General features: G+C 42.2%; 2 protein-coding genes across 2 annotated transcripts; one reads left to right on the top strand and one right to left on the bottom strand.

Annotated features, from left to right (window-relative positions):
* Positions 1-11642: 11642 nt before the first annotated feature.
* On the top strand, positions 11643-16718 carry gdf10a (growth differentiation factor 10a). The gene is made up of 3 exons (XM_034201807.1): positions 11643-12141; positions 13429-14570; positions 14681-16718. Exons 1-3 carry the CDS (start codon positions 11886-11888, stop codon positions 14870-14872), a joined length of 1590 nt encoding a protein of 529 aa, XP_034057698.1. The 5' UTR covers positions 11643-11885; the 3' UTR covers positions 14873-16718.
* A 4816-nt stretch (positions 16719-21534) lies between these two features.
* On the bottom strand, positions 21535-24894 carry prdm8 (PR domain containing 8). Its single transcript, XM_034201838.1, has 4 exons — positions 24751-24894; positions 23793-24012; positions 23201-23429; positions 21535-22997 (listed from the first exon to the last, which is right to left on the bottom strand). The coding sequence occupies exons 1-4, from the start codon at positions 24759-24761 to the stop codon at positions 21931-21933; spliced, it is 1527 nt and encodes a 508-aa protein (XP_034057729.1). The 5' UTR covers positions 24762-24894; the 3' UTR covers positions 21535-21930.
* Positions 24895-26390: the final 1496 nt, after the last annotated feature.

Below are 26390 nucleotides of genomic sequence, written 5' to 3'. Positions count from 1 at the left end.
CAGCTGTCATCTTCCTTAAAGTCTCACAGTCCGAAAAAAAGTTTACTTCCTTCCTCCGAGGCGTTGCGCAGCAGCCAGGTTTCAGAAGAAAGACATTCTGGTGCTCATCACACAGCATATGATTATTTACAATAGTACTTCAGAGACTGAAAGCTGCTTGAGATGTGGCTGCGGCCAAACTGACAGCAAAAGACACATTTACTGATGCTACAATATCCAAAAACAATCAGAAGACTTCCTTTGGGGCTGTCAAACAGCTGGTCATGTGCCATGTGGGTTTATACAAGAAAGGACATGAGAGGGACTGGACCCCAGTCCTCTGGCCCGTCACCAAACTCTTTCTCTAACCAACCGTAAATAATGATTTTTTTCACCAAATGTTTACTTGTAGTACACAAAGCTGACCAAAAGCAGTATGAGCGAGGTAAAAATACATCTGATCCAATTTATAATATCTCAGAATACCTATTTTTTAAACTATAGTTTAGTACCGTCTTTTTGGTTTTATAGGCAAAACATAACTTTTTTGTGTTTTTGTGTTGGTTTCATTCAACTGTGATTGTTGAGTTTGCATAAACCAGTGTTTATTTGCTCTGGATTTGAGATAACTGTGAGTTATGTGTCTCCACAACAGTGCAAGAGAACTAACTTAGTCTTAGTCCCAGGATTAGTCTACTTTTAAGTTATTGCTGTTTCAAATCCTGAGAAAAAAATATAAAACTATATCTGCATTGCTACACAAGTACAAGTGAGAATAAATACTTTTTGCAAATACAGAATATATCATAACCAGACAGGCATTTGGAGTCAGCATACATGTCCTGAACACATTTGGACCCATATGGATCAGCCCACACATTCTGTTAAAGCTGGTTGTTGTGGTCAGACAAACTGCAGAGCAGCGGTCGGGATCTATTTTCAAAGACGCTCACGCTGATCTCCTGTATTAAAGTCGACACTTACTGTGCTATTCTGGGAGCGGGCCTGGGGGCCACAGTAACAGTGTTTTATTGTTGTGGATGGAGCTTGAAAGAAAACAAGCCGCTTTTGAGCTTCACTGAAACAATTCAGTGGAACAAGCAGAGGCTGACTTAATGAGGTGGATTTGGTCGGATAATAATAGGAACGATATGAATTCAGAACACATACTGCACCCGCTGAACAATGGAATCATAGGCCTCTTGACTCAGGAGGCATACGGAAGCACTTCAGAGAGGATCCTGCCTGGCTATGGTTTCAGTATTCATTCCCCAAAACCATGATTATTCTTTTGAATTTCACCCCATCAAAACTGCACTCAGACCTCAAGGCACCACAGCAATCCTCCGGGTCTATGATTTGCATCTCAGGATTTATGGGAACACGTTTGAAGATCTCCAGATCAAATGTTATACTTGAACATCAAACTATTCCTCCAGCTCCATAAAAAATGAAATAATAACATAAACACAAACTGTCCTAATGATATATTGAGATAGGATGAGGGACGCAAAGCAGAATATTAGATTGTTTTTACTTTCTGTGCCTGAAGCAAACCAGGAGGAGGGGCACAAGGTCAAGGGTATTCCCACAATTTCACACATGTAAGTAGATTAAAGATGGTTTTATTTCCTGTTTATACTTGTAATGGATCCACTTTGATCCCTAATGCTGCAAATGTGAGGTTTGGAAAAATGCTAAATGGCCACATTTACGATGCCACTGATCGTTACTAATGGTGTAAGTCACTTAAGTAGTACATTAACAATATTGATGTGTAAAAAACATTTATGAGTTTGTCGAGGGAAGTGTGTCCCGCCACAGCGGAACAGGCTATGTGCAACTGCTGGTGACCACAGTCTGTTCTTGTGAGAGAGAGAGTGACTTATTGGCCATTCTCATGTTTGTATTTGCCTGTCCAGGTTTGTATTGGCAATGCGTTGACTGAAGAGAAACACAATCGGGCCCAAAGTGCTGCTCTGTGCCCTTCATTCATCCATCACATCAAGGGCTTTCTGGGGGGAAAGCTCCTACGACCAATCACTGGCTCCGAGCCGCAGCTCCGGTCCTGCTCAGTGTAACGCTGCCTTCAGGCGCACAACACAGAGGTCACAAAGCACTTCCTATACCTTAACCTCTTGAATGTTGTTTTACTGATTGTATTTACCTGTTATTTGAAGTGCATTTTTGTTTTTAGGATGACTTTCAACATCTGTCCAGGGACTACATCGAAAAATAGCCTGTTGGCTAACTCTGGCGCATTTACAGAAATGTCAATCAATGTATATAAATTTAAAAAATAAAATAGTGGAAACAACAGACAGGCATCAAAGCAGTGTCAAATCAAGATCAAACGTTCTGATTAAGATAATAAACCCCCTGAAGCGATTTTCTCCTGTCCCATTCCCGTCCCACTGACTGCATACAACCATTGATTTCCATCTTACAGCCGAGACATTTCTTGTGTGTTCAGCAGAGGTGAGGAGTAGTTCAGACAAAGATTTCAGAGTTCATAGCAAATCCCACTTTATCTTTTTAAACAGACATTTTTAGAAAGGTATTTGGCCAGAAATGTGATGACCAGCAGATTGATGAAAGGCTGCAAGTGTGTTTCCCATGTGAAAAAGGAAGACTTTACAACTTTTCCTAGCACTTCTTACCAAGTGCACTGATAGAGACTAGCTCAGAGTAGCTGTCCAGACAAAGTGTTATCCTTGGCTCGAATCAGAATGGTTAACATGCATGGGAGATGGCTACGCTCCCAGTTCTTTACTTTATTTACAAACATCAACATGTTTTAAAGCCAATATCAAACAGTAGATTACTTCATCTGCTGCTCAGAGGAGCTTTGACTTTAAAGATATGCAGGGTATGCACTAAGTAAACCAAGATGAACACAGACATGAATGCAAAAGCACAAACTTTTCCTCTAGCTTCACTCAATCATGGTTCATATTTTGTGAAAGCACATCAAACCTAAATAACAACCTCCATGGGAATCTCCATTTCAAGTTGGATCTGTGGTTTTCTGTTCTTTAACATCGATATTTTATTGAGCATGAAACTGAAATCTTAGGTTGGATAGGACTTGGCTGACTATATCACATACTCTGGAGAGGCATGTTTCTGAGGCATGAGCAAAGTGAGAAGATGATGGCAGACAAAAGCGTAAGGGCCAGACTAAGCATCCATTTAACAGGCATCTCTTCACCTCATGGCTCCAGAGCTCCAGCGTGGTGTGGCTCTGGGCCACCGAGCTATAAAGAGCGATGAGATAATCTGGCAACGGTGGAGGTCCACTGTGGAGAGTGTATTGTCTGTGATGAGGCTAATAAAGTCCAGCCATGCTGTCTGATCCCTGATATTTGGCCCAGGACCAGACCCAGCATACTGCTCTTGTCTCTCCACTTATCGTCTCCTCTCTGCCCCCTCCCGACTGTGACAGGAGGGCTTCCAGGAGCAGCTTTGATCAGTGTCTGCCTGTCATTCAGCATTAGTCACCCCAGGAGCAGGGAGTCCTCTCTGGACCGGGGATGGACCGGAGAAGGGCTCCGTCCTGAATGAAAGGGCCCATGGCTGTGGAACAATCAGCTCTGTGTGGCACAGCAGACGTCTGGGTGTGAGCAGACATACTCTGGTGTGTGCCACATGTCTCACCCCTGACTCTGTCATGACCCAATCTGCACTCCCGTAACAGCTTTATCTCCCTAATATGACCGCACAACTCTATTAGAAAGGATGTGTTGGTGGGACCATAGCTGCTGCTGGCACACACACCTGCTCATGAAACGATGATTTAATGGATATTAATTGACTTCTTCAAGGTAGAAATAGTGAGGGCATCCAGTTGTAGTCATTGCATCCAGAAGGTAAAAACATACAGATTCACAGTGTTTCAATTTCAACAAATTAGCTTGTTTCCCCTTCCATTTGGATCACTAATGACTTGTTGAACAAAATATCGTTCTTCCTCCAGACCCATTTAGTTGCCAAGCATGAACTCAGACGTCTCCCATTCAAATCTCTCATCTGTGTCTACCTCATGTCTGAGGTGCATCAGATAGAGGGGAACAGGAGGCGGAGTGTGTGTTCAGGCTTCTCAGGCATACAAAATGTCATAGTAGGGCCTCAAGGTCTATGGACTGCTACTTTCTTTTATTATTTTTAGTTGAATGAGAGGATTGTTGTAATGGTATGAAAGGTTAAACAACAGACATAATGTGAAGACCTCATGGTCCATGGCGATGGCCTTAGGAGCAGTCACGAGTGCATTGCTAACACACACCCCAACACTAATATACGCATGCGATGTAACATCTGACACCACTCCCCTGCTGCTCCCACCGTATCAGGAGGGGAAGTCCATTCATTTCAGAAGAAAATGCCTTGTGAATCAGAAAGACTCTGAACCAGGACTGAGGTTTCAGTTTACATGGAGACTGAATGTTAACAGCTTGTGTCTGCAACATCCGAAACCATTCATAAATAATATTTAGATTTTACCTGCAAAGGCTCTGATAAGGTGGACTGGGACCATCAATCATGAAGTGATGGAGGCTCCGTTAAGCAGTAAATATAAGGTTATGCGAAATTTGCCACTGTTTAACCACGTCCAAAACATGAGCAGCCAATGTCTGATTCTACACAATCTGCTGCACTACATGTTGAGGCGCTCTACAACTCAGTAGCAGTCACACCAGCAGACGTATCAGTTATCATAACCCTTTTAGCGATTTCTATTCACAAACCAGAACTTGAACTTCATCCAGAGGCAATCTATCATTGACATTTATGTTTTCGTATGAACACACACACACAGAAATGCACACATGCACAACCACACACACACAAACACACACTCTATTATAGGGGAATTGCTGTAGGTTTCCAGTTTTAAAAAGTGAGAATAAACTGAAGTGATTATTAGGCCAGATGTAGTGAAAGATAACTAAAGACATAAAGCTGATGATCACTATAAGGAATAAGGAAACTACAGTGTAGACAAGAAAACAAGTGAAGACAAATTAAAAATGTATAGCCTTGAGTCATGTTCTCCTAAGTCAAGTCGAGCCCATTTTATTGACTATTAATAAGACTGTACAATTGCCAAGTTTATCCCAGTGCCAATATACTGAAACAGTAAGAGTAAGTGAGGCCTCTAACCAAAGAAGTGTTACATCATCCACAGCACTAAAGAAAATAATTCTAGGGTTATAAACAAAATACAGATTTTAATGGCATATCATTAATTAATCTTCCCTAGCCAGGCAGACATTGCTTTTATCACTAATTTAATGTACCGCCAGATTAAACCAACAGTTTATAATTTACATATCTCTTCTTTCTTTATCTTCCCGTTCTTTATTGTGCAATATTGATCATAGAGATTAATTAGATTTAACAGCACCACATCTCCGTCTATGAAACTTTTTTATTAAATATTTTTGACATTCTCCCTAATATGTGGTGGTCCGTAGTTTCCTGTGTTAATTAAAAAGCAAGTTTCCCCCTGACTTTTAGTCTGGTGCCAGAATGAAATCAATAACGCAGTGAAGCCTGAAGGTTGACTTTGTTTAAAACCAGGAAGTTATCAACAAAGAGCCTTAGCTGACATTAATTGAATCTGCGTTCCTGTGAGATTGGCCACCGCTGCTCTGGCCTTGAACTTACAGCAGGCTTCCTACGGCTGACAATGTGCTGCACATAGCTGTAAGTCTCTCAAACTTTTTTAATTCTGTTGGATGACTGCCTGTAACACCACTAGAGACAATTGATCTTATTAGACCCAACGGATGAAATGTATACTCGTGTGTCAACGACTGCCAGAATCATGATATATCAAAGTGATTCAACATGACTTGAAAATATAACAAGATTATTTAGGTCTTTGCTTTCATAACTTAGCAATCAGTCACTTACCACTACCGGGCTTTACTTCTCCTGAAATCCCCGAACATGACATCATCCCGAGCAATGGTCACGTCCAATTACAGCCCAGAGAGCAACAAGAGGCCCGGACCCCCACTAATGGGAAATAGATATTGCAGTTATTACTCTGGGAGGAGGGTACATTTATTGGGAAATATCACACAACGCCTCGCTAAATGATGGAGACAGAAGCAAATTAGAGCAAGGGTCAATCTGACAGATCCATCAAGCTATGAAAAGACCCTGCCATCATATTCCCAACACGTATTACATATCTGCTTTCTTTAGAAAGCTAGAGTTCTGGTATAACAGGCTATTTTCTTCTGAGGAACCTTGAGGTCATTGGGTAAAACTCAGCCCAACAGAAACAAATCCCATGTAAATCTCAGCATGATATTTCACTGAATGTGTGTGGGCATATCACATTCTGGTAAAACAGCCATGCATGCGTGCGCAAAAAGATCACATCCCACTGAAGAAATACACTCCGTCCATTCTTCCCATCACAGAACTCAAGGTAAAAAACACAAGAAATGTGAAGGGAGGAGGATGTGACAGATAATTGCTCTTTGATTTGCTTTACAGTTAAAACACTGGGCTCATTCCCATGTGTTATGTCTCTGTTTTCTGTCAATATTATGAAACCTGTGGCAATTCCCATACTTCAAATAAAACCTTACATTTCACTTCAAATGAAGTAAAGAAACCTTTTTTTAAACAGTGCGGTCTGTCAAGAAGTCCAAACATTCCCATCTTTGTTTGACACGGTCAACTACCAAAGGCACATTCACTCGGGCCCCATTGTGAAATCAGAATAATTAAAGGATTTAGCCAATCAATCTCCCAGTGCAATTTCCTCCATCCAGGCTCCAGCCCAATGGGGTTTAAGGGCAGCCTGTGGAGGTGAAGGTCACGGGCCTATGGGACGTGTTCAGGAAGTAGCAGCACACAGCGCAGCCTGTAATGAATATCATGGGCGTCAGAGTAAACACAACACCACCAGTCTCAGCTCAAATCACACTCTCTCTAGAATATTCTGCATTCCCAGCAAACACTGCACACTCACTTCAGTGTTTCTGAGCACAGAGCTGCTTGCATGGTACTGTCTGTAAAATGAGTCCAACTGGAGACAGTGTTGTATGAATGGATGAAGCAATACCTGACAGGTCTTAAGGTATTACAACAAGGTTTCATGGGGGCAGGAGCTGCAACTGATGAATGTGGACCACAAGAAATAATAAGCTATTAGCTATTAGGGGAGGTACATAGTAGGACGTCAATGTTTCTGCCGGTGAATAACATGGTCATTGAGAGACGGAGAGACACAGAACAAAGGCTTTATGTCAAACCTGGGAAAGGACATCAATCCTGCGAGTGTTTGAAACACACACACACACACTTTATTTTCCTTAATCACTGATCAGCCATCCTGTCAAGTGGTTTGAGCCACGCTCAGAGAAAATACTCAGTCAGTCAGAGAGATCTTAAGCACAATGTGTCTCTCTGTACCTCGCCACGGGCTGTGAAGACAGGAGTGAACTAAAATGAATCCGTCAGATGTCAATTAAGCATGAAATAATACTCTTGGTGCATGGAGAGATGTGTTTTCCATCAAAAAAAGTCACGATGTCACATGAGGTGAAAGTTGTGAAAAGTCAGGATCTTTCTTCTGGTGTTTAACTTGGGTCTAAAAACAAGGAGTATTTTTCAGAGATTACGCGGCCACCTGTGTGTTCAGGAGTCGTCTATCAAAGGCAAAGAACCAGAGGAGAAAGAAAACCCCAAAACACAAATCTATTTATTGAGACAAATTCAGTGCAGGAAGGGAAATATTTGGTTAGCTCGGCGGCAAGCGGTCGGCGGTGTTGGAGCAGTCCACGGTTGAAGTGGGGGGGAACAGTCGGCCCTTTGTTTGCGGACAGAATGGTGCACTCCGTGGGGTCACTGCAGGAGGCCCAACATCACAGACAGAAGGACACACACTCACATTCTCCCTCTCTCACTCACACACATGCATGTTTGCCTGCACATGCATGCACACTCACACAAAAACCATAACATTCCTCTGCTTCTATGAATGTTTTATTAACCATGTGAATGGGTCAAAGAGTTACACCCCCTAGCACAACTATGGTCTCCATAGTCACACACACAAACACAAAAACGCGCTCCTGCTCTTTCTCACACTCACACACCTACCTACCAGGCGGAGTGGATGGCGTTGACATGCTGGGATTCCTGATCTTAATAACTGTCCAACCTGTGTCTCCTTGTCTATATCCTTGGTATCTGTCTTAAAGCAGGGCAATCTTTGCCACAAACAAGCATTAAAGCATTGGTTCATCTCCAAAAGATTATTCACCCAGAGTGGTATCTAGCCATGCACATACTTGAGGTCCAGTACTATGGATTGTTGTGGTTATATTTGATGGTTAATTGTGTGGTCACTTTGTGGTATAATTCAACACAGAAGATTCTCTCCAGAAATTAGGACACTATCTGGAAAGATATTGTTGTTTCTCTTACTCTCAGCTATAAATTAATATTTCCCATAAAGTTTGTTCCACAATTTGGGGGAACTTACCCTTTAAAAAAATCATGCAGTAGAATGAATTAAGCTGCAGTTTTTGCCTGTATATTTTATCTGCTTGGAATCTTCAAGTCTTAAGCAGCTTTAAAAAAGACACTGGTGCTTTCCGCTTGAGTCCCTACAATCCTGAGTGACCTTTGGTAAATTAGAGTTTGACTTGTTGTTTTGTCTACTCGTAAAATATTCCAGAGGTACAAAGACAAGTCACTTATATAAGCTGTAAACATCCTGGAGGACACACAACATGAGAACATTTGACTTAAACTACCCCCCTCTTTATTTTTTATGAGCAAAAGACACTGCCAGTTAGTCCACCCCCGTAAGTGCAAAGCACTGTTCTTTTTGGACAAACCATGACAATATCAGTCACTAGAAGAGGACTGGCCAAAAGCTGATCCATACCAATTCCCGGGTGCCCACACACAAACATCTATCAGACCCCCCCAGCTGAGCTCTGGAACCAGAAAGTCTCAACCAATATCGTGCAAAGGTGTTAAACTAGGAGCATTTCCAGAACCAACCATCAGTCCTTTCACCACACACAGACACACACACACACACACACACACACACACACACACACACACACACACACACACGCGTGTTAATTCCTCACACTTCTCCACACCCCCACAGAGAGCAGAACACAAGTTTTGTTTGCTTTGGATGGCTCTGTGAGGGGACCTCCATGTTGGACAAACTAAAACACACCGCTGCCTGAGTAGTCATATCGCAGTGCTGCTGCAGAGATCATCACAAGTTATGCAACAATCCACAATGCATCCAGCTGGTCATTTCTGTTTCATGTCTCCTTGAGCTGCATGGTGCACTGGTGCATGCTGTGTATCATGGTGACTGCAGTTTGAGTCAACCTTTGAATGGGATTTCTGGTTCTAGTGATCACACTGCTGCATGTCCACACTTGGCCTGAAATGTCAACATGCGTGTGTTTGAATCAAAATCAAAATGTGTAGGAGTCAGATCTCAGTGTGAGGCTGACTACTTTCTTGTGTGGCTTTGAAGATCCAGTAGCTACATGAGCAAAATCCAATTTTTGTCAATTTAAACCTGTCACTTAATATACCCGTGCCTCACACTGAAATATGTAATCGTTCTGAAGCGACACGTGTAACCGTAGCCTTAAATTATCCCCCAGTTTGAGATATTTTAAGATGAATTTACCAGTGGTTCGTCTGTCCTGCTGTCTTTTTATCTTATTTGATCTGTCACAGTGAAGCTGCTTTCCTCGCAGTCACGATGGAGTGAAGAGCATTATGTAGATAATGCCCCACATTAATCTCACACTGCCCTACATATTCAGGGTTAAAGGTCAAAGCAATTTCATGTTGTCGTAACACGCTGTCTCCTCCCCAGGACTATTTATTATGATCCTAATGTCCTGGTTTCATATATTACTTTAATTTTCCCTCCCTCTATCCCTGCTTACACACGTGTTTTCCATTCATAATGCTATGTTTTTCCAGTTTAAACTCTTGCATTTGAATGATATAAAATAACTTGAGCTAATCTTTTTGTTTAATATGCATATAGAGCCTACTTGTTTTTTTTACCACGTGCTTCTTCAGAGAACCGCAATAAGATACTCCCATGTTTAATGACTTTTTAATGGGTTGTAAATAACAGAGAATGACAGCTCACTGTTGGGAAATTACTGTTTGGTTTTCAAATGTTATTACTTCCAAATAAACAGCAGTATATCTTTCAATATCAGTTTGTGCAGTCAGGGGTTTTCTTTTAGAGTGGTCATTCTCAAATGCCGATCATATTCTCAGTGTTTTGACAAAGGGGAAAACAGTATTGTATGCATTCAAACAATTAACCACAATAATTAATCATATCTTGTTTTTCAAGGATGACTCAACAGGGTATGGGAAAAGGCAAAACATTCATGTGTTTTTGTGCCGTGACCAAACCATAGAGCATGCCACTTCTGCAAACTACTTCATAATTCTCCTCGGATATCACACACACCCACACACACGCACACACAAAACACATGCACACACTCTCTCTCCAGAATAGTCCAGATTTAAGACCTGTCGCTGGTGTGGAACTTAGTGAAAAGGAGTATCCTGTGGGGCCCTTGGGGGCCAGAAAACTACTATGTAGCTTTGTATGTGTGCGCGGGTAGATGTGTGCGTGAGTGTGTGTGTGTGTGTGTGTGTGTGTGTGTGTGTGTGTGTGTGTGTGTGTGTGTGTGTGTGTGTGTGTGTGTGTGTGTGTGTGTGTGTGTGTGTGTGTGTGTGTGTGTGTGTGTGTGTGTGTGTGTGTGTGTGTGTGTGTGTGTGTGTGTGTGTGTGTGTGTGTGTGTGTGTGTGTGTGTGTGTGTGTGTGTGTGTGTGTGGTGGCAGAAAGTGACCCGAGAGGCCCAGCTAGTTACAGCCTCTCTGCTGGAGACCACCACTTCCACAAAACAAGCATTGTTGGTACAGAGCTCCAGACACCAGAGACACACACTGGAAACAACTTGTATGTGCACACACAAAAATACATGCACACCACAGGAAGAAAAAAAAAAAACGTGCAGTTTGAAGCGGTAATTCTAGCAGAGGGCATATTCTATAGCTATGATTATAATCACAAAGTCCCTTGGAAGAGTCTCGTCTACATCACAGAATTTCACGAGGAAACTTTCTCTATCTCACACACACATACATACACACAGTACCATGTACAAAATGGGGATGACTAACAATAGCCCCTGGGTGGTTGGTCAGACTATTATTGTAGGTGTTTCTATGCTAATTATGTGTGACTGAGAGCATGTCAAAATCAGTTACTGGAAATAATGTGGTGAGCTGGAAATTGTGAGGTGGAATTACTGCGCCCACAAAAAAGTTTATTGAGTTCCAACAGTGGCTTTGTCACACAATGAGTACTGTTCTGAGACACTGTGCCAAAGCCACTGGATCAATGTTATTACTCAAACGATACAAAACAACATAAGGAAGACATCATCATCATCATCATCATCATCATCATCAGAGAGGGGAGGGGGGGGCAGCATCATGACCTCCACTTCTGGCTGTGCGCGCTGCAGAGACCTAGTTGGCTGACAGGAGAATACGTCAGCACCTCTCACCGCTGGAGTATAACCCCCTTAAGCCTCTGGTGGTCACACAAACGCAACCGTAAAAGTAGCAGTTCCAACTGTTGCCCGGACTAACCCATTCAGCATCCACGTCTCTCACAGCCTGACAAGGAGGAGTGAGACAGCTCACCGAGCACGAAGCGGGAAAGTGCCGAGAAGAGCTGGAACATTTACGCACAGCCTTTTTTCCTGGATTGTTTTTGCGTGTTAAAGTCCACCTTTGATCATCTTGGACATTGTTCTGCATCTGGATTTTGTATTCATTTCAGCACTTCAATGGCAGCTCTGAGAATGAAATTCTCGCACCTGTTCGTGTTGATGTTAAACTGTTTCCTGCATGGTGCTGCGTCAGTTAAGATCATGAGCGGGCGCACACAGGACAGTAGCTTCCTCCAGCCCTCGTTGGACATGTTCTCAGATGACCCGGATCAGGACATGGTCTCCCACCACATGTCCAAACTGTACGAGAAATACAACAGGGAAAACCGACTCAAAGAAGGAAATACTGTCAGGAGTTTCAGAGCAAGCCAAGGTGTGTTAAGAAATAGATTTACCTGCATTAAATAAGCGAAATTGCTCAAATTCTGTTTTTGATTTAATTATGAAACATTTCAGAAAACACATTTAAGCCCTTAGTGCACCAGTAATCTGACGCAAAAGGACAAATAAATAGTCATAAAGCTCTCCTGATCCTCTCCACGGATGGTTATTAAAAGTGCAACCGCTCAGATTGTTTTTGCAGACGCTCTAAATAGGTATTGTTTTGGAACAGTCTGAGAATGCATTTAAATGATTTTGGGATGCTGTGTGCACACTGTTTGTGGCAGCAGCTGTGCCCCCTTCTGCTGTGGAGTCTGATCAATTACCGCAGACAGACGCGCAATAAGTGCAAGAATGCATGCGATTCCCTGCCAGCAATGCCCGGCTTCACACAGTGAAACCTCAGTGGCAGTTACGCGCTGCAGAGGTTCATTGTCGTGGCTTCCCCATGTTCCTGTTGTGGCTACAGGACATGTGTGACTCCACGTCCTGGAGTCAAGGGGCTTAGAGCACAGTCGGTCCTCTCTGTCTGATGCTGTTTTTATAAACACAACTCATAGCCATTTATATCCCTCATGGTTCTCAGATGGCATATGATAACACGTGTGTATTTTTACTGCAGAGGCTGGGTGTAATACAAGGAGAGATGTAAGAGAGTTTTCACAACAATGTAAGATCTGTTAAAACAGTTGATTATGTCTTGGTGTCTGGGCAGAGAGTATTGGCTGTATTGGGCTTAAGGGTGAGCTTTAAGAGAAACTGAGGTAAGCGTTTCCATATGCAGGCTGAATCCGAGGTAATGTATATCTCTTGAGTCAGTCCATACTTCCGCTGAACTCTTATACAATGAACAATAACTCTGCTGTTGAAGTTAATGTTCATCATGAATATTTAGCTCTCTGCTCACCCTCCTCCACCCCTGCCAGCCAGATCCCCAGAGCCTGGTTCCTCTTAAGGGCACCTTCGGAAATCCTACCAAAGCGTGCAACCGTTTAACAGCCACACAGCAGTCATGTAACAGAGAACAAGGAAAGGTGTTTAACTTTTAAACCTGAGCAAGAGTGCTTTAAGTGCAGTTTGATACCAAATGGTTTTGTCCTTAGTAATTTATCTTTCTTTAATAACAGTTCAGATAGTTATCAAATAAAGTTCCCTCCTGGTTACTGTTTACCAGTGGGATATCTTTAAGAGTACATTTAGATTTCATAAATGTTATTCTTTGGATACAAGTTTTGATTCGCTTGTCTACCTGCCACTGACTGATTGATTGTCTTTGCAGACTCCTCTGACCGCTGGACGGTGTACCGACTAAATCTTACAACCCTCCAGGACTCAGAGGTCATCCTCTCTGCCACATTCCACTTCCTCCTCGATCGGCTCCCTCATCAAAAACCCTGGTTCTGTAAACGCTTCAAAAGCCCATCCTGTCGTTCATCAGCCATCCACCCTTCTCCGTCCATCAGCCTGTTACTTCGCTCTGTCTCCTCTGGGTCAGAGGTCAGATCTGGGTCAATGGGGTCACTTCTAGGCAATGTGACCTTCCACCCCCACAGGAGAGGGGTGTGGCAGATGAAAGATGTGACCCAGGTCATAAAGGAGGCACGGGACAAGGGTCATCTCCTGGTGTCAGTGGAGTTGGGGCAACAGCACCAGAGAAAACCAGAGGGGGCGCTGTCTGGTGGCAGCCTGCCCTACCTGCTGCTGTATGCTAATGACCAAGCCTTGGCAGAGCCCAACAGCGTGGCTGCAAGCCTTCAGAGGTATGACCCGTTTGGTGAGGGAGGAGAGCCTTCACTCACTTCTAATGGACCTAACTCTTCACCAGAGCCAAAAGGACGCGAGAGAAGGGAAGCAACTGCGATCTTTGACCCCATACTGAACAATGAGCTGCCTCAGGTTGACTTTAGACCTGATGGGTACAGAAAGGATGACCTCTGGGAGAGCACTTGGTACCTGGCACTCAAACCTAAATTAGGAAATCAAGAAAAGAAGAGAAAGAGCCAGGAGGGAGAAAGAGTGGAGCAAGGTAAAGGGCTTCATGTCAATGAAGAACCTCAGGTTCTGAAAGAAGAAGAAAAACCCCAACAGGAGCTCAAACCTGATGACTCTACCGAGAGAAAACTCAAAGACAATCGCAATCCTACTACCAGTGATGGGCGGAAGCATGAGCGGAGACATGAAGGAAAGGATGGAAAAAAGCACAAAGGAAGCACTCACTCTGAGTCACCTGTTCTGAGTTTTGATGAACAAACGATGCGTAAGGCCCGGAGGAGGCAGTGGGGAGACACCCAGCAAAGAGGCTGCTCCAGGAGGAACCTCAGGGTGGATTTTGCAGACATTGGCTGGAGCGAGTGGGTCATAGAACCCAAAGCCTTTGATGCCTACTACTGCGCTGGAACATGTGGCTTCCCGATGTCCAAGGTAGGATCACAGACATTTAAGTCACTCTCATTTGTTTCCAAAATAGCATTAACAACTTAAATTAAGAAACTAAAGCTATTCTCTTTTCTTCTTCTGTTTTTTTCTTCCAGGTGGCGAGGCCGTCTAACCATGCCACCATCCAGAGCATAGTGCGTGCGGTGGGGATCATCCCCGGAGTTCCTGAGCCCTGCTGTGTCCCAGAGAAGATGAGTCCACTGGCTGTGCTCTACCAGGATGAATCTAGGAACCCAGTGCTAAAGGTTTACCCAAATATGTCCGTCCAGTCCTGCTCCTGCAGATAGGAAGGGGAGGTCAATGGGGGCAGAGGACAAAACAGGGTGGATGTGGAGAGAAACAGAAAACAGGATGCATGGAGACAGAACCATACCTCTGTTGTTAAGTGGTTTCTTGAGAAACAAAGTCACTTTGGCCGTGGTTTTTCCTCAAGGAACATAAGGCTGTAGAGAAATCACTTCCATCTCCTCTGTCCTGCGGCAGCAGACTTGAAGAGACATATTGTCTGGCGTCTGCCTTAGCGAGATGAACAAAGTCACACATGTAAAGTCAGGGCTCCACAGACGCCCATTGAGTTGATTCTATGTTTGACATAATACTGAGGATTTAATGGCATTTTCCTTTTATCTCAGAATGTACTTGCTTTTCAAACAGCTCACAGTGAGTTTGTGTTCATGTTTTCTTTGGACACAAGGGCTATAAATAAAATACTTTATTAATGTATCATCAGGCAGCTTACACCGTCACATACAAAAGACAGTAATTATATAAGATCTTTTTTATTTTTGTAAGTACTGCGTCCAGCGTTTATTTTCAACTGATCATATGCCACATTGTACATACATGCAATGTTAATCTGTTGGCAAAAATGTAGGGTTATGGTACATTCTTGCTCGGCATATCTTAAAAAGGAAATATCCAATGGATCTTAGAGGGCATCTGGAATTCATTTACACTCACCAACCCCCCCTAACACTTCAAGAATGTTATAATGAAACCAGAAATATTTTTCTATTTTGAATGTGAAACTTGGTTAAGAATAATTTGTCATGATTCCTAGGTTATGTATTACTATATTTTTAGAGGATATGGTGTTTTGTACATGTGTATTTTTTAAATTATGAAAAGGTAGCCTTCTATACATTAGAATAAAATGTAATTTAATCTCTTGCTGGAATATTGTTGTTTCATACACTTTGTGTTATTTTTGGTCATTACTGTGTATAATGTTTGATTCTTAGGGGGGAGGGAATTTTGTCAAAACAAACCTAATAAGGGCACCACTGTTCAAAATAACTTTGTACAAAAACAGGAAGGTTCCTGCAAAGCCCCTTGAACCCATTGTTACCCCACGCCAAAGGCTCAGGCGTCTGTCGTCCGGCAAATAACGTACCCGATGCAGCTGCTGTGGATTAATGGTTGATGGAGGAGGCAGGCACGCACCTATTAGGACGTCAGCCACTTGAACTTCAAAACCAGGGACACTTCCCCTTTTCTACCCCTCCATTCAAAAGCTGAATATTCCAAGTGGAGGATGTTCATCTCAAAAGCCTTTTTAAGAACAGATGGTTACAGACAGATGATCTCAACCACTTTACTCAACTGCTTGTCACTTTTCTTCATAAGAGGATGAAGGTGGCCCACGTGGTGCCTAAACAGGGTGTCAAACTGACAGGGAAATGACAGAGGAAGCCTTTTGATTATTAACTCATTACGGTGCGGTTGTTCTGCCGTGAGGCGGAAAAAGTTGGCACGGAGTACCACATCTGCTGCAGCAACAGAATGCTCTGAAGTTCAAGACTGGACTGTAATTTCATCTCAAAGACAGAGACATTAAGGGGGACGCTTTGAGGGAATGGAACAAAAGATTAAAACCTTTAAACTGTTTATTGCAGTTGAGAATAATGCTATAAATGTGTTGGCTTGAAATTGAGACCCCTGTCATCATCTCCTAACAAATTGTGCCATCCCTCATGTCTGTACTGCTTTGTCCATTAGACTATAAAAAGTAATCATCCTATTTGTATGTTGTTGGCTTTTACGTTCTTACAGCGAAGAATCAGAGGCTTTTTATTGTGGCTTTTGTGACACCAGGGGCCTCATTTATAAAGGGATATACGCTCAAAAAATGGCGTACGCCAGTTTCTACGCAATGTTTGCGATTTATAAAATACTAACTTGACGGGAAAACATGCGGTCCTCCACGCAAACTCTAACCCATGCGTACGCACTAAGCACAAAAACGGGCAGTAGGGCCTGGCTCATTTCGTGGCATCTGCAGGCAGTGGCAAGTACTTCCGGCATCTGCCACAGAGGGCACTACTCCGTGGCATCTGTGGCAAGTACTTCCGGCATATGCCACAGATGCCACTACTCTGTGGCATCTGTGGCAAGTACTTCCGGCATATGCCACAGATGCCACTACTCTGTGGTATCTGTGGCAAGTACTTCCGGCATATGCCACAGATGCCACAACTTGCCGAGGCATCTGCCGCTGCTCAACGGGAGTTGCCACAAGATGCCAGAGTAAGAGAAGGTTTACTGTAGCTGCCACTCGCCTTCCGTGGCAAATGCAGCTATTTAAACCCGTATTTATCGTGTAAAATGTCGCTGTTTAGGCATGACTTTATCGAACTGATCTGTACACAGGACTGATGTGCGATCTCTATTTTTCAAAAAGATTATACATTATCATTTCTATTCAATTTTACTTGGAGCATGGTTTGCTAAAATAAACAAACGTGCTATATTTATGATGAAATATTGACGAGTGAGGGTTGCAACGCCCTTGGCAATTGTCGCTTCTTGAGGGGAGTTTCCACTGCTTGCTACGATAAACCAGGTGTATTATGACTAGTAGACAAATAATTAACAAATAAATATCTGTATTGACACAGCAACGTGTACACTGGTGTTATTAGACTTGGCTACAGACTTAGGGCAGCTGTAACTGATTGCAGTTGCCACTGCTAGTGAGATGCTAAGGTTTACTTTATAAATTAGGCAAAGGACAGTTATATTTGCCCCATGCCTTCAGCAGCAGCAGGCCATTCACTTTGTTTGTATCCCGTTATGAAATGTCATCATTTCAACAATAAAGAAATGCTACATAAACGTTATCTTGCACGTTTTATCGAACCATCTCCGTTTCTAACTTTCAATATATTTAAAAAGAGATCTCTCTCTCATCTGCGTGCGGGGGCGGGGCCTCACAGACATGCTGCTGCGCTGTGCACACAGTTCTGCCGGTAATGAATATTATGATACATTTTGTGAGGAAACTTTTCCACCAATAATTCCAATAAGTATTCCAAAATGTATTCACTTCAGGTTTACGAAAGTAACTGTATTCGGATTAGTTGTTTTTCAAATGTAACTCGAGCTGAATACAGTTGGGCTACTTGATTTTTGTATTCTGATTACGTAACGCCGTTACATGTATTCCGTTACAACCCAACCCTGTGTACAGATCATCAGTCCTGTGTACAGATCAGTTCGATAAAGTCATGCCTAAACAGCGACATTTTACACGATAAATACGGGTTTAAATAGCTGCATTTGCCACGGAAGGCGAGTGGCAGCTACAGTAAACCTTCTCTTACTCTGGCATCTTGTGGCAACTCCCGTTGAGCAGCGGCAGATGCCTCGGCAAGTTGTGGCATCTGTGGCATATGCCGGAAGTACTTGCCACAGATACCACAGAGTAGCGGCCTCTGTGGCATATGCCGGAAGTACTTGCCACTGCCTGCAGATGCCACGAAATGCGCTTGCTGTCTCTCAAAACGAGAGAGACGAGAAACTGCGACACCGTTGGCAGAAGGAAGAATGGAGAGAAATATGTGGAAATAATACCATAAATAAAATGTTACCTCTCATTTATATGAATAATTCATTTTCAAACATTGATTAAAGCCAATCTTAAAATGATTAAACAAACGCCTGTTTGAGACTTCTCAGTGCACACAAAAACATAACTTGGATAAATAAATAAATACGGATATGTTATTTAAAACCACCTCGAATATGTTCTGTTAATGTTATGAAATGTTTTCTCATAAATGATGCGGTTTTGCATTTCTATAGGTTGTACGAGCATGGTTTTATATACTACCATGTTTAATCATGTTTTATGCCGTTTGCTAAGACTTGATAAGTCGCTCGTAAAACACAGGAGGTATGGAAACTAAGAACACCATATGTGGTAAATTGTACAGCTGATATAACACAACACATTAGTGTTGAGATGCACAGGCTGCAGTGGAGACGCTGCGCACAGCTGATCGACAGCTGGGACACAAACCACCAAATACGAAAACATAATTCAGATCCAGTCGTCATGATCCACTCCGGAGGGATTCCCCGATCATTTCTTATAGTTTCTCATCAAGGGGGTGTCTCCTGTCCCCGGTACAAACACACTGCCTGAGGAAGGCTATGTGTATTTTTTTTGTCATGAACCTTTTTCGGACCACTTATTTATTTATTTTGGTGACGATCCGACCTCCATGCTGCTACTCTGGTTCAAACGGCATCCACCAAACAATATGATTTATCTCGACCTCCCCAAAATAACTAAAATCTGACACGGTGTGAGATGTCTTTTTTAGCTGTTCTGTCGTCATTTCCTGCTATCTTCTTCATAAAGTCAGTCAAAATGAATGAATGAATGGGCGTTTCTTTGACTATTTATAGGCAAATATGGGCGTTACGTGAAGCCCGCAAAAGCTGCACCGCATTTCGAGTCGATTGTGATTTATAAAGGGAAACCGGCGTAGGAAGTGCTGTACGCACTTTCCTCGCCGGTACGCAATGTTTGGTGAATCGGAAAATTTCGGAAAATTTCTGTACCTATTTTTTGGATTTCTACTACGTAAGCAACCTTCCCACGTGAATCCTACGCACGGCGTTATAAATGAGGCCCCAGAACACCCCGTTATTGTTCTGAAAACAGATCACTACATATATGGCAATGATTCAACATTTGGATTAACTAAATAATCACCAAGCAGCATGCCAGACATCTATGATTTGGTGGGTTTCCATGATAAAGAAAAAAGTTAATTAACAACCATTTGTAATTAGTTTAGATCACTTTCGGGACCTTTTTTCATCTGGACTTAAAGATGTTTTATTTAATGTTCTACCAAAAACAACATGACAACTTTAATACAAGGTGAATACTTTATATAGTAAACCAATAAGTATAAAATAAAAATGTTATATTATCCTATTAGCTTGGTAAAAATTGTGGTTTTTTGTGTAGCATCATGTTACTGATAAGGGGAGATACATATGTCGAATGACTAAATACACAATTCAGTTTTCTCCATTTCGAACAAGTGGAAATGTTCAGCTGTAGACCTTTTAGCGAATTATGATGATGATGATGATGATGATGATGATGATGATGATGATGATGATGATGATGATGATGATGATGATGATGATGATGATGATGATGATGATGATGATGATGATGATGATGATGATGATGATGATGATGATGATGATGATGATGATGATGATGATGATGATGATGCTTATTATCAATCATGTTTGCATTAATAAATGTTTTAGAATAGGCTGGCCCATTTATAATCGGTATATAGATTTTTTTCCTGATTTCCAGACTGATCCCTCTTACGGTCCAGAGCCACAGTCTGCTTTTACAAAGTGAACCTCATGTCAACCACAATCACAGTCACAGGAGAGTGCTCACAATGGTCAATCCAGCCGAGAAAACCACAGTAGTCTAGGCTCACGTTCAGAGCCCAATATGCCCAAAAGCCAAAACCAAACGAGGCAAGTGGGGGAACCAAGAACAATATTTGTGTTTCCACTTGATGACTGTTCAATTAAAGCAGAGCTATTCCGCCATTATTAGACAACAAAGGATTTTCTGTGTCAGGGCTGAAATGGCTCTTTCCTCACATGGTTTCTGAGCTCAGAAAACTAATAGTGCTGTTCATTACAGACATAACTTTAATAGAGTGACACTGTGCTTCTTAATCACCCATTTAATCATGTGGGCCGCTGGGTATTTCATTTGAATATCAGTTTTTTCCTTTAGAAAGTGAAACAAATAAATGCTTTTAGTTTCCAGAAAACATTCAGAACTTTTACTAAGCCAAGAAATCCATTTTCATTCTGGAAGCAAATCATTTGGTCTAAGACTATAGCATGTTTTGGTGTATTTGGTCTCAAATGACACATTTTTGCAGGGTGTTGCTTTCATGTTTTGAGTAAGTATCATTCTAAGAAAGAAAAAACAGCAAAATGGTTTGTGGCTTGAAGAAACTGGAGGATAAACTCTATAAATTATTCTCAAATAAAGTAGATAGCAGCAGTGTTGGAAGGTTTACATCCCATTACAGAGTGACTGAAAAGGTCTGAGGCTTGACTTTCCCATGAACTTCATGCCTTCTTGCCGCCTCATTTACCTGCAACAGAGACGGCTATTTATGTCCATCTGTCTGCAGCCTGTACTGAATGGGACCGAGGCCACTCGCTGTGGGTGGAGTAACATAAAATAAGAAATTCAAAGGCTTACGTGGATTCCATCCAGGTCTGTAGATGAACGATAAGCCTGGAAAACAGCCATGTATTCTTTGCACTGATGTTGGTGAAACATCTAAAATGGCATGCAGGTATTGCATTTTGAATGACAGTCTTGTCAAGTCGTGCATGAGAGCAGAGCAAGAACAAAATATGTGAATTCCCTACAATTGGTTCATACACTAATCTTTCTTTCTATGAATGACATAGGTATCCTTCAGGACACTTCAACCACATTGTAAACACATCTGATAGATATTCTTTAAATGTACTAATCTACAGGGAGATAGAGAAAAGTAGGTCTCCTGTCGCCATCTGTTGGAGCAGACACAAAGTGACCCCCAACATGTTGGTGGAACAAAGTACTCAACACGTTTTTTTTCATTTTCATCATTTTAGATTTCAAAACAAATGTGCAAACACACTTAATCCACATCTCTTGTACAAATCAGAGCAGAGAAATGCTGATAAATAAGAGGATTTGTGACAATCATGAGCTGTCCTCGAGATATTTCAGTCTTTCTTCCCTCCAGAGTTCCATAAGGCACAAAATAATCATCAACACAGCAGAGCTAAAGGACATACAAGAAACTGCAGTGAGATCAGCGTACACGTACCTCTATCGTCATCTAGTGGACAGGCTGTGGTGGCCACGTGTTGGTTTTGCTATATTTTTTACAGCTACCTACATTCACTCTTATACCAAAGTCTCACCGTGAATCTGGAGTCTAAACCTGTTAAATACGCATTGCTAATAGAATAAATTAAAGTGTCAGTGTCCCTTCTTGACTCAGTTATGAGAAGTCATGTGTCTAGACAGGTGGTGCCGTTCACGGAAGTACTCATGGCAGATTGGGCAGGTGAGTTTCTCTTCCCTGCTCCTCCTCACGTGGGACTCCGCTGCGAACTCCTTCTTGTGGTGAGAGCGCATATGGAACACGAGGTCAGAGGTCATGCGGAATGAGAGGTTACATTTTGCGCACCAGTTTTGCACCGACACGCCGAATGAGGTGAAAGTCGGTGGAAGGACCGTGAGAGAAGATGCGGTCTGCAGCTGCACGCCAATGTTCCTAGACCAGTGCTCCGGTGCGTAATGGAACGCGTTGTTTACAGCCACCGGGGAGTGAACAGTCTGTAAGTCAGTGCTCATGATGTTAGCTGCCATCAGATTGTTGTATCCCAAAACATTTCTGGAGTTGAAGGCATCTGTCATCTCCTCTACGTGGCTAGAGGGGGCTGTTGAGGCGCTGCTGAGATGCACCTGGGGGTCAATAGGGGAATTTATTTTACTCGGTTTACAGAAAGCGCTTCTCTGATGTCCCTGATTGTTGGACAGGACCAGAGAAAATGCACTACTGCTGCTTGAGTTCAAACCAGAGCTCTCCCCTGCCTCAGTCCGTGCGTCCATATATCTGACATGCGTAAAGGCACCATTCTTACATCCCAAATGATCTGGTTTAATCTTATCAGCCTTCAGCTTCCCAGCAGAGGAAGATTCGTCTCCTCCTGCCTGATCGTATCCCTTAATCAGTGGTGTTATATTGTCATCGTTTGAAATATTTGTCTTTTCCAAAAGAACCGTTTTCCTCCCTTTGGGATAAAGTGTTTCCTCGTATTTCCTTCTCTTGGGAAAAATCTCTGCATCCTCGTTTCTGCTAGAGGATTTTTTGTGTTCCAAATCTCTGGCGATGTTGTGGAAATCTGTTACTCGGCGTTGTTTCCTAATTTCCACATGCTTTTGCTCGTAAATCTCGCGGCTCCATGTGTCTGTCTTGACTTGAGTGCACAGGAATCGGCAATGAGCCAGGAACGGAAACTCGTTATTGAAGACCTGGTTACATCTTGCACATTTGAACTCTGAAAGAAAGACAAAAACACACAATGTGTTCAATATACCGATATATTCATATTATTTACCATTTAGTTAGCAATGACATCCTTACATTAATCAAACATGGTAATTAGAGAATGAATACGATGCCTAGAGTGGCTTTATAATTAAATCACAGGTCAATCCGAGTATGTTGACCTCTTATTCGCCTCACAAAGCTCTGCCTCACCTTCACTCGATCCTCGGGACATGTCAGTGAAGCCCAGCAGGTGAGACAGCTCCTGGTCGTACCACACAAGCAGCTCTTCTTCCGGCCGGATGTCCCGGATGGTCCGCACATACAGCTGACCAGCCTTCAGAAAGGCCTCGGTGTTCTGCTCCTGGCCATTGCGCGCAGCCTGCACGAGCCGCAGCCAGGACAGCACCAGCACGGAATTACGCATGGCCTCAGGGTCCAACTGTTGACAGAAACATCAATATGTTACTCGAACCCCCACATTTTAATTTCTATCTTTATTACGAGCATGACATTCCTTAATATAACTTTGAAGTATATTGTTCACCTCACAGTTTTTGGCAGCAATTGACATGTTTTTGGTCCCTTTGCATATAATACCCAAAGACAAACGCTTCATGGCAAACACAAATTGCAGATGTAATGCGTTGAAATGTAGTCCCATAAAATATAAGGTATGGCTGCATGAAATAAATTCAGTCCAAATGAAAATAAGGAACAAACAAATCCGGTGCAAGTGTAATTCATTCACCATAAATCAAGCACATATTTTCAAAAAGACAATACAAGTCTGATCACAACTCACCCTGAACATATAGGATTTAGCTCTCTTGTCGCAGGATTTCTGCGCTATGAAGGCGATCGTGTCGTAGAAAGTGTTTTGGAGCACACATGGACCAAAGCACGTGCCTGCAGGGATGCTGCGCGTAACGACCACAGTGGTGTAGAGATCCGCTGGATGCTGCAGGAATTTACTCTCACCGGTCCAGATGGAGCGAGGTAGGAAAGAGTGATCCATCATTAAACTGTAATGAAATACAAAATATATCAATCAAAAATACAATATAATACGTTTATGATCAGATACACATCCTTAAAATATTTGAGTTATTATTTTAAAACCAAGGTTAACCACTGACTTTAATACAATTCGACTATAACTTTAATAACAACACACATTTTTAATTGTGTGTTTAAGTTTAACAAAATATTGAGAAAACAATTGGGATACATTCAAATATAGGTGGCAGTGGGCTGACATGCCAAGACGAGTTGGATTCAGATGCTCTAACCAAGCTGGATGGTCTTGCATGAACATTTGGAGAAAAAAAAGATTGAGATAATGTATTCATTTTTTTTTCTGCTCAAATGAAGGGTCCCAACTGTGAAGCAGGCGCAGCCAGTGTTGATGCAAAATGAGTTCTAACATCCTTTGTCTCAGTTTTTCACTCGGTTTCTCCTTTTGTCTACCCATCTGCCGTAGTGCCCAACTGCCTCCTCTGTGCGCAAGATAAGTTCAATGTTCGTTTTCCTGATGTATCAACAACATTAATGCACAGAGATTATGTGACTATTGAGTTATTCCCTCTCTGGTCAATATTCTTGAGAGGTTCAAATCGTTGACAGTGCATCGTCATGACAGAATGAACTGGTGCCAATCTGAAAATGCCAATGTGGTTATAAATGAATGACACTTGAGAGAAAGATCGCATATCCCTGAGATTATAACAGAAGTGGATTCATTGTGTTGAATACGGACTTACCCGCTGGACATTGAGGATGATGTTGGTGCCGTGTCAGCAAGAGGCAGCAGGTGCAGTGGACCTTGGTAACGATGTCCTCTCGTTTCTTGGTGGCGAGTTACTTATCCGACTGAATCTTCCTCCGTACTGTCGTCCCTCTCCTCTCCCACTCCCACTTATTCCCTCCAGAAAGCGCACTGAAGCGTGGCGCATTGATGTAAACACGTGCGCGCTCACGCACGCGCGCACACGCCTTGAATTTAGACCTTGGCTAATTTTCCCTGGCCTTGTCTGATTTACGGTCCTTTCAGTGAAGAAGAGATGTATTGTCTCTGGAAATTCAATGATTTCATCAATTTGTTTTGTATCAGATATAGCATGCATGGAGCTGGCTGATTTGGATATGTGTGCACACCAATTAGGCAGAGTGACATGTTTACCTTCAGTGTAAAACGTTGAAAATATAATGTTCCCTAGGTTTTTAAAATACAAATGTCTACGCCCCAAATGTCATAAACCCTGAGCCAGCCTGCAGTTAGTCAGATGGAAATCATTAAAATATAAGCCTCAAGCTATATCCTATTGTGCTTATGGTTTAAATGTCAGTCACTCCTCTAATTGTACTTTGCACAACAGATATTCAGACTATAGTCTATCACGCTATGTGGGATTCAGAGAGGTTTGTTTTTCACTTCACTGGAAACAAATTATGTCAAGCTACAGACGAGTTAGACACGGTAGAAGTTGTCCTGGCTAATGTGGGCAATTGGAAATTGTAAAACTGGCAACTATTTGACATGATGCACGGTGGTCTGGGTTTGCCACTGGGCAAATGCATAATTCATTAACTAAATGTTTCTGTCTAATGAGCATTTAATGGATTATTCTGCATCAAAGCTTTGGTTTGGGTAAATGTCCTGGTGGTAAACGAGCCAACTTTCTGTAATGAGAAAGTGGCAACACATAAAAGCTTTCGTGTGGACTCCTCGGGTCCGGTTAGCCTACATTTACACTTTAGAGGCTATTGTACAAAATATATCATATTAATGTCTGAAAACATTTCTTCACATTACATTTTGTCGTGAAATTTGATGATGGTCTTTGGAAAACACTGTTAACCTTTCACAGCACATCCTGGCATGCTCCCATTTGCATTATGGCCCCATAATTAAATTGTCTTTTCAGTTCCTCTGTTTTTCATTTGAGGGCAAAATTCCTTCAACATAGAGAGAGACAAGAGATGCATTTCAATGCTTAAAGAACAACAATAATTATGGATTATTCAAAACTAAAGGTATTAAATATCACACATTTTAACCAGCATTTTTTATACAATTAAAACAACCTGGAATTATAAGCCAAAGCAAAATTCAGTAATTTCTGCATTAAAGGACGTGAACACAAATGTATTGAATGTTATTTGATGGTGTTGGTCTTCTGATTGCTCGTGAACAAACAAAAACAAACAGGGCAGTTTTTTTAGGAATGGTTGTTTTTGTTTTTTTTGTCTCATTCTCAAATGTATTTTTGGCTAATCCCACCCAGTGAGTAGATCTGCCCAAAACAAATCTCTGTTAAAGTGGAGTTTTGTATTTCTCCTCGGGTGTCGCTCCTCTCCTCCATCCTGCCCTGCTTCAGTGATTTTTTTTTTCTGAGCTGAA

The sequence above is a fragment of the Gymnodraco acuticeps genome, unplaced genomic scaffold, assembly GCF_902827175.1.
Source record: "Gymnodraco acuticeps unplaced genomic scaffold, fGymAcu1.1, whole genome shotgun sequence".
In the NCBI taxonomy this organism is placed as follows: Eukaryota; Metazoa; Chordata; class Actinopteri; order Perciformes; family Bathydraconidae; genus Gymnodraco; species Gymnodraco acuticeps.
The sequence above is the reverse complement of the archived record's forward strand: the minus strand, read 5'-3'. Positions and strand labels throughout refer to the sequence as shown.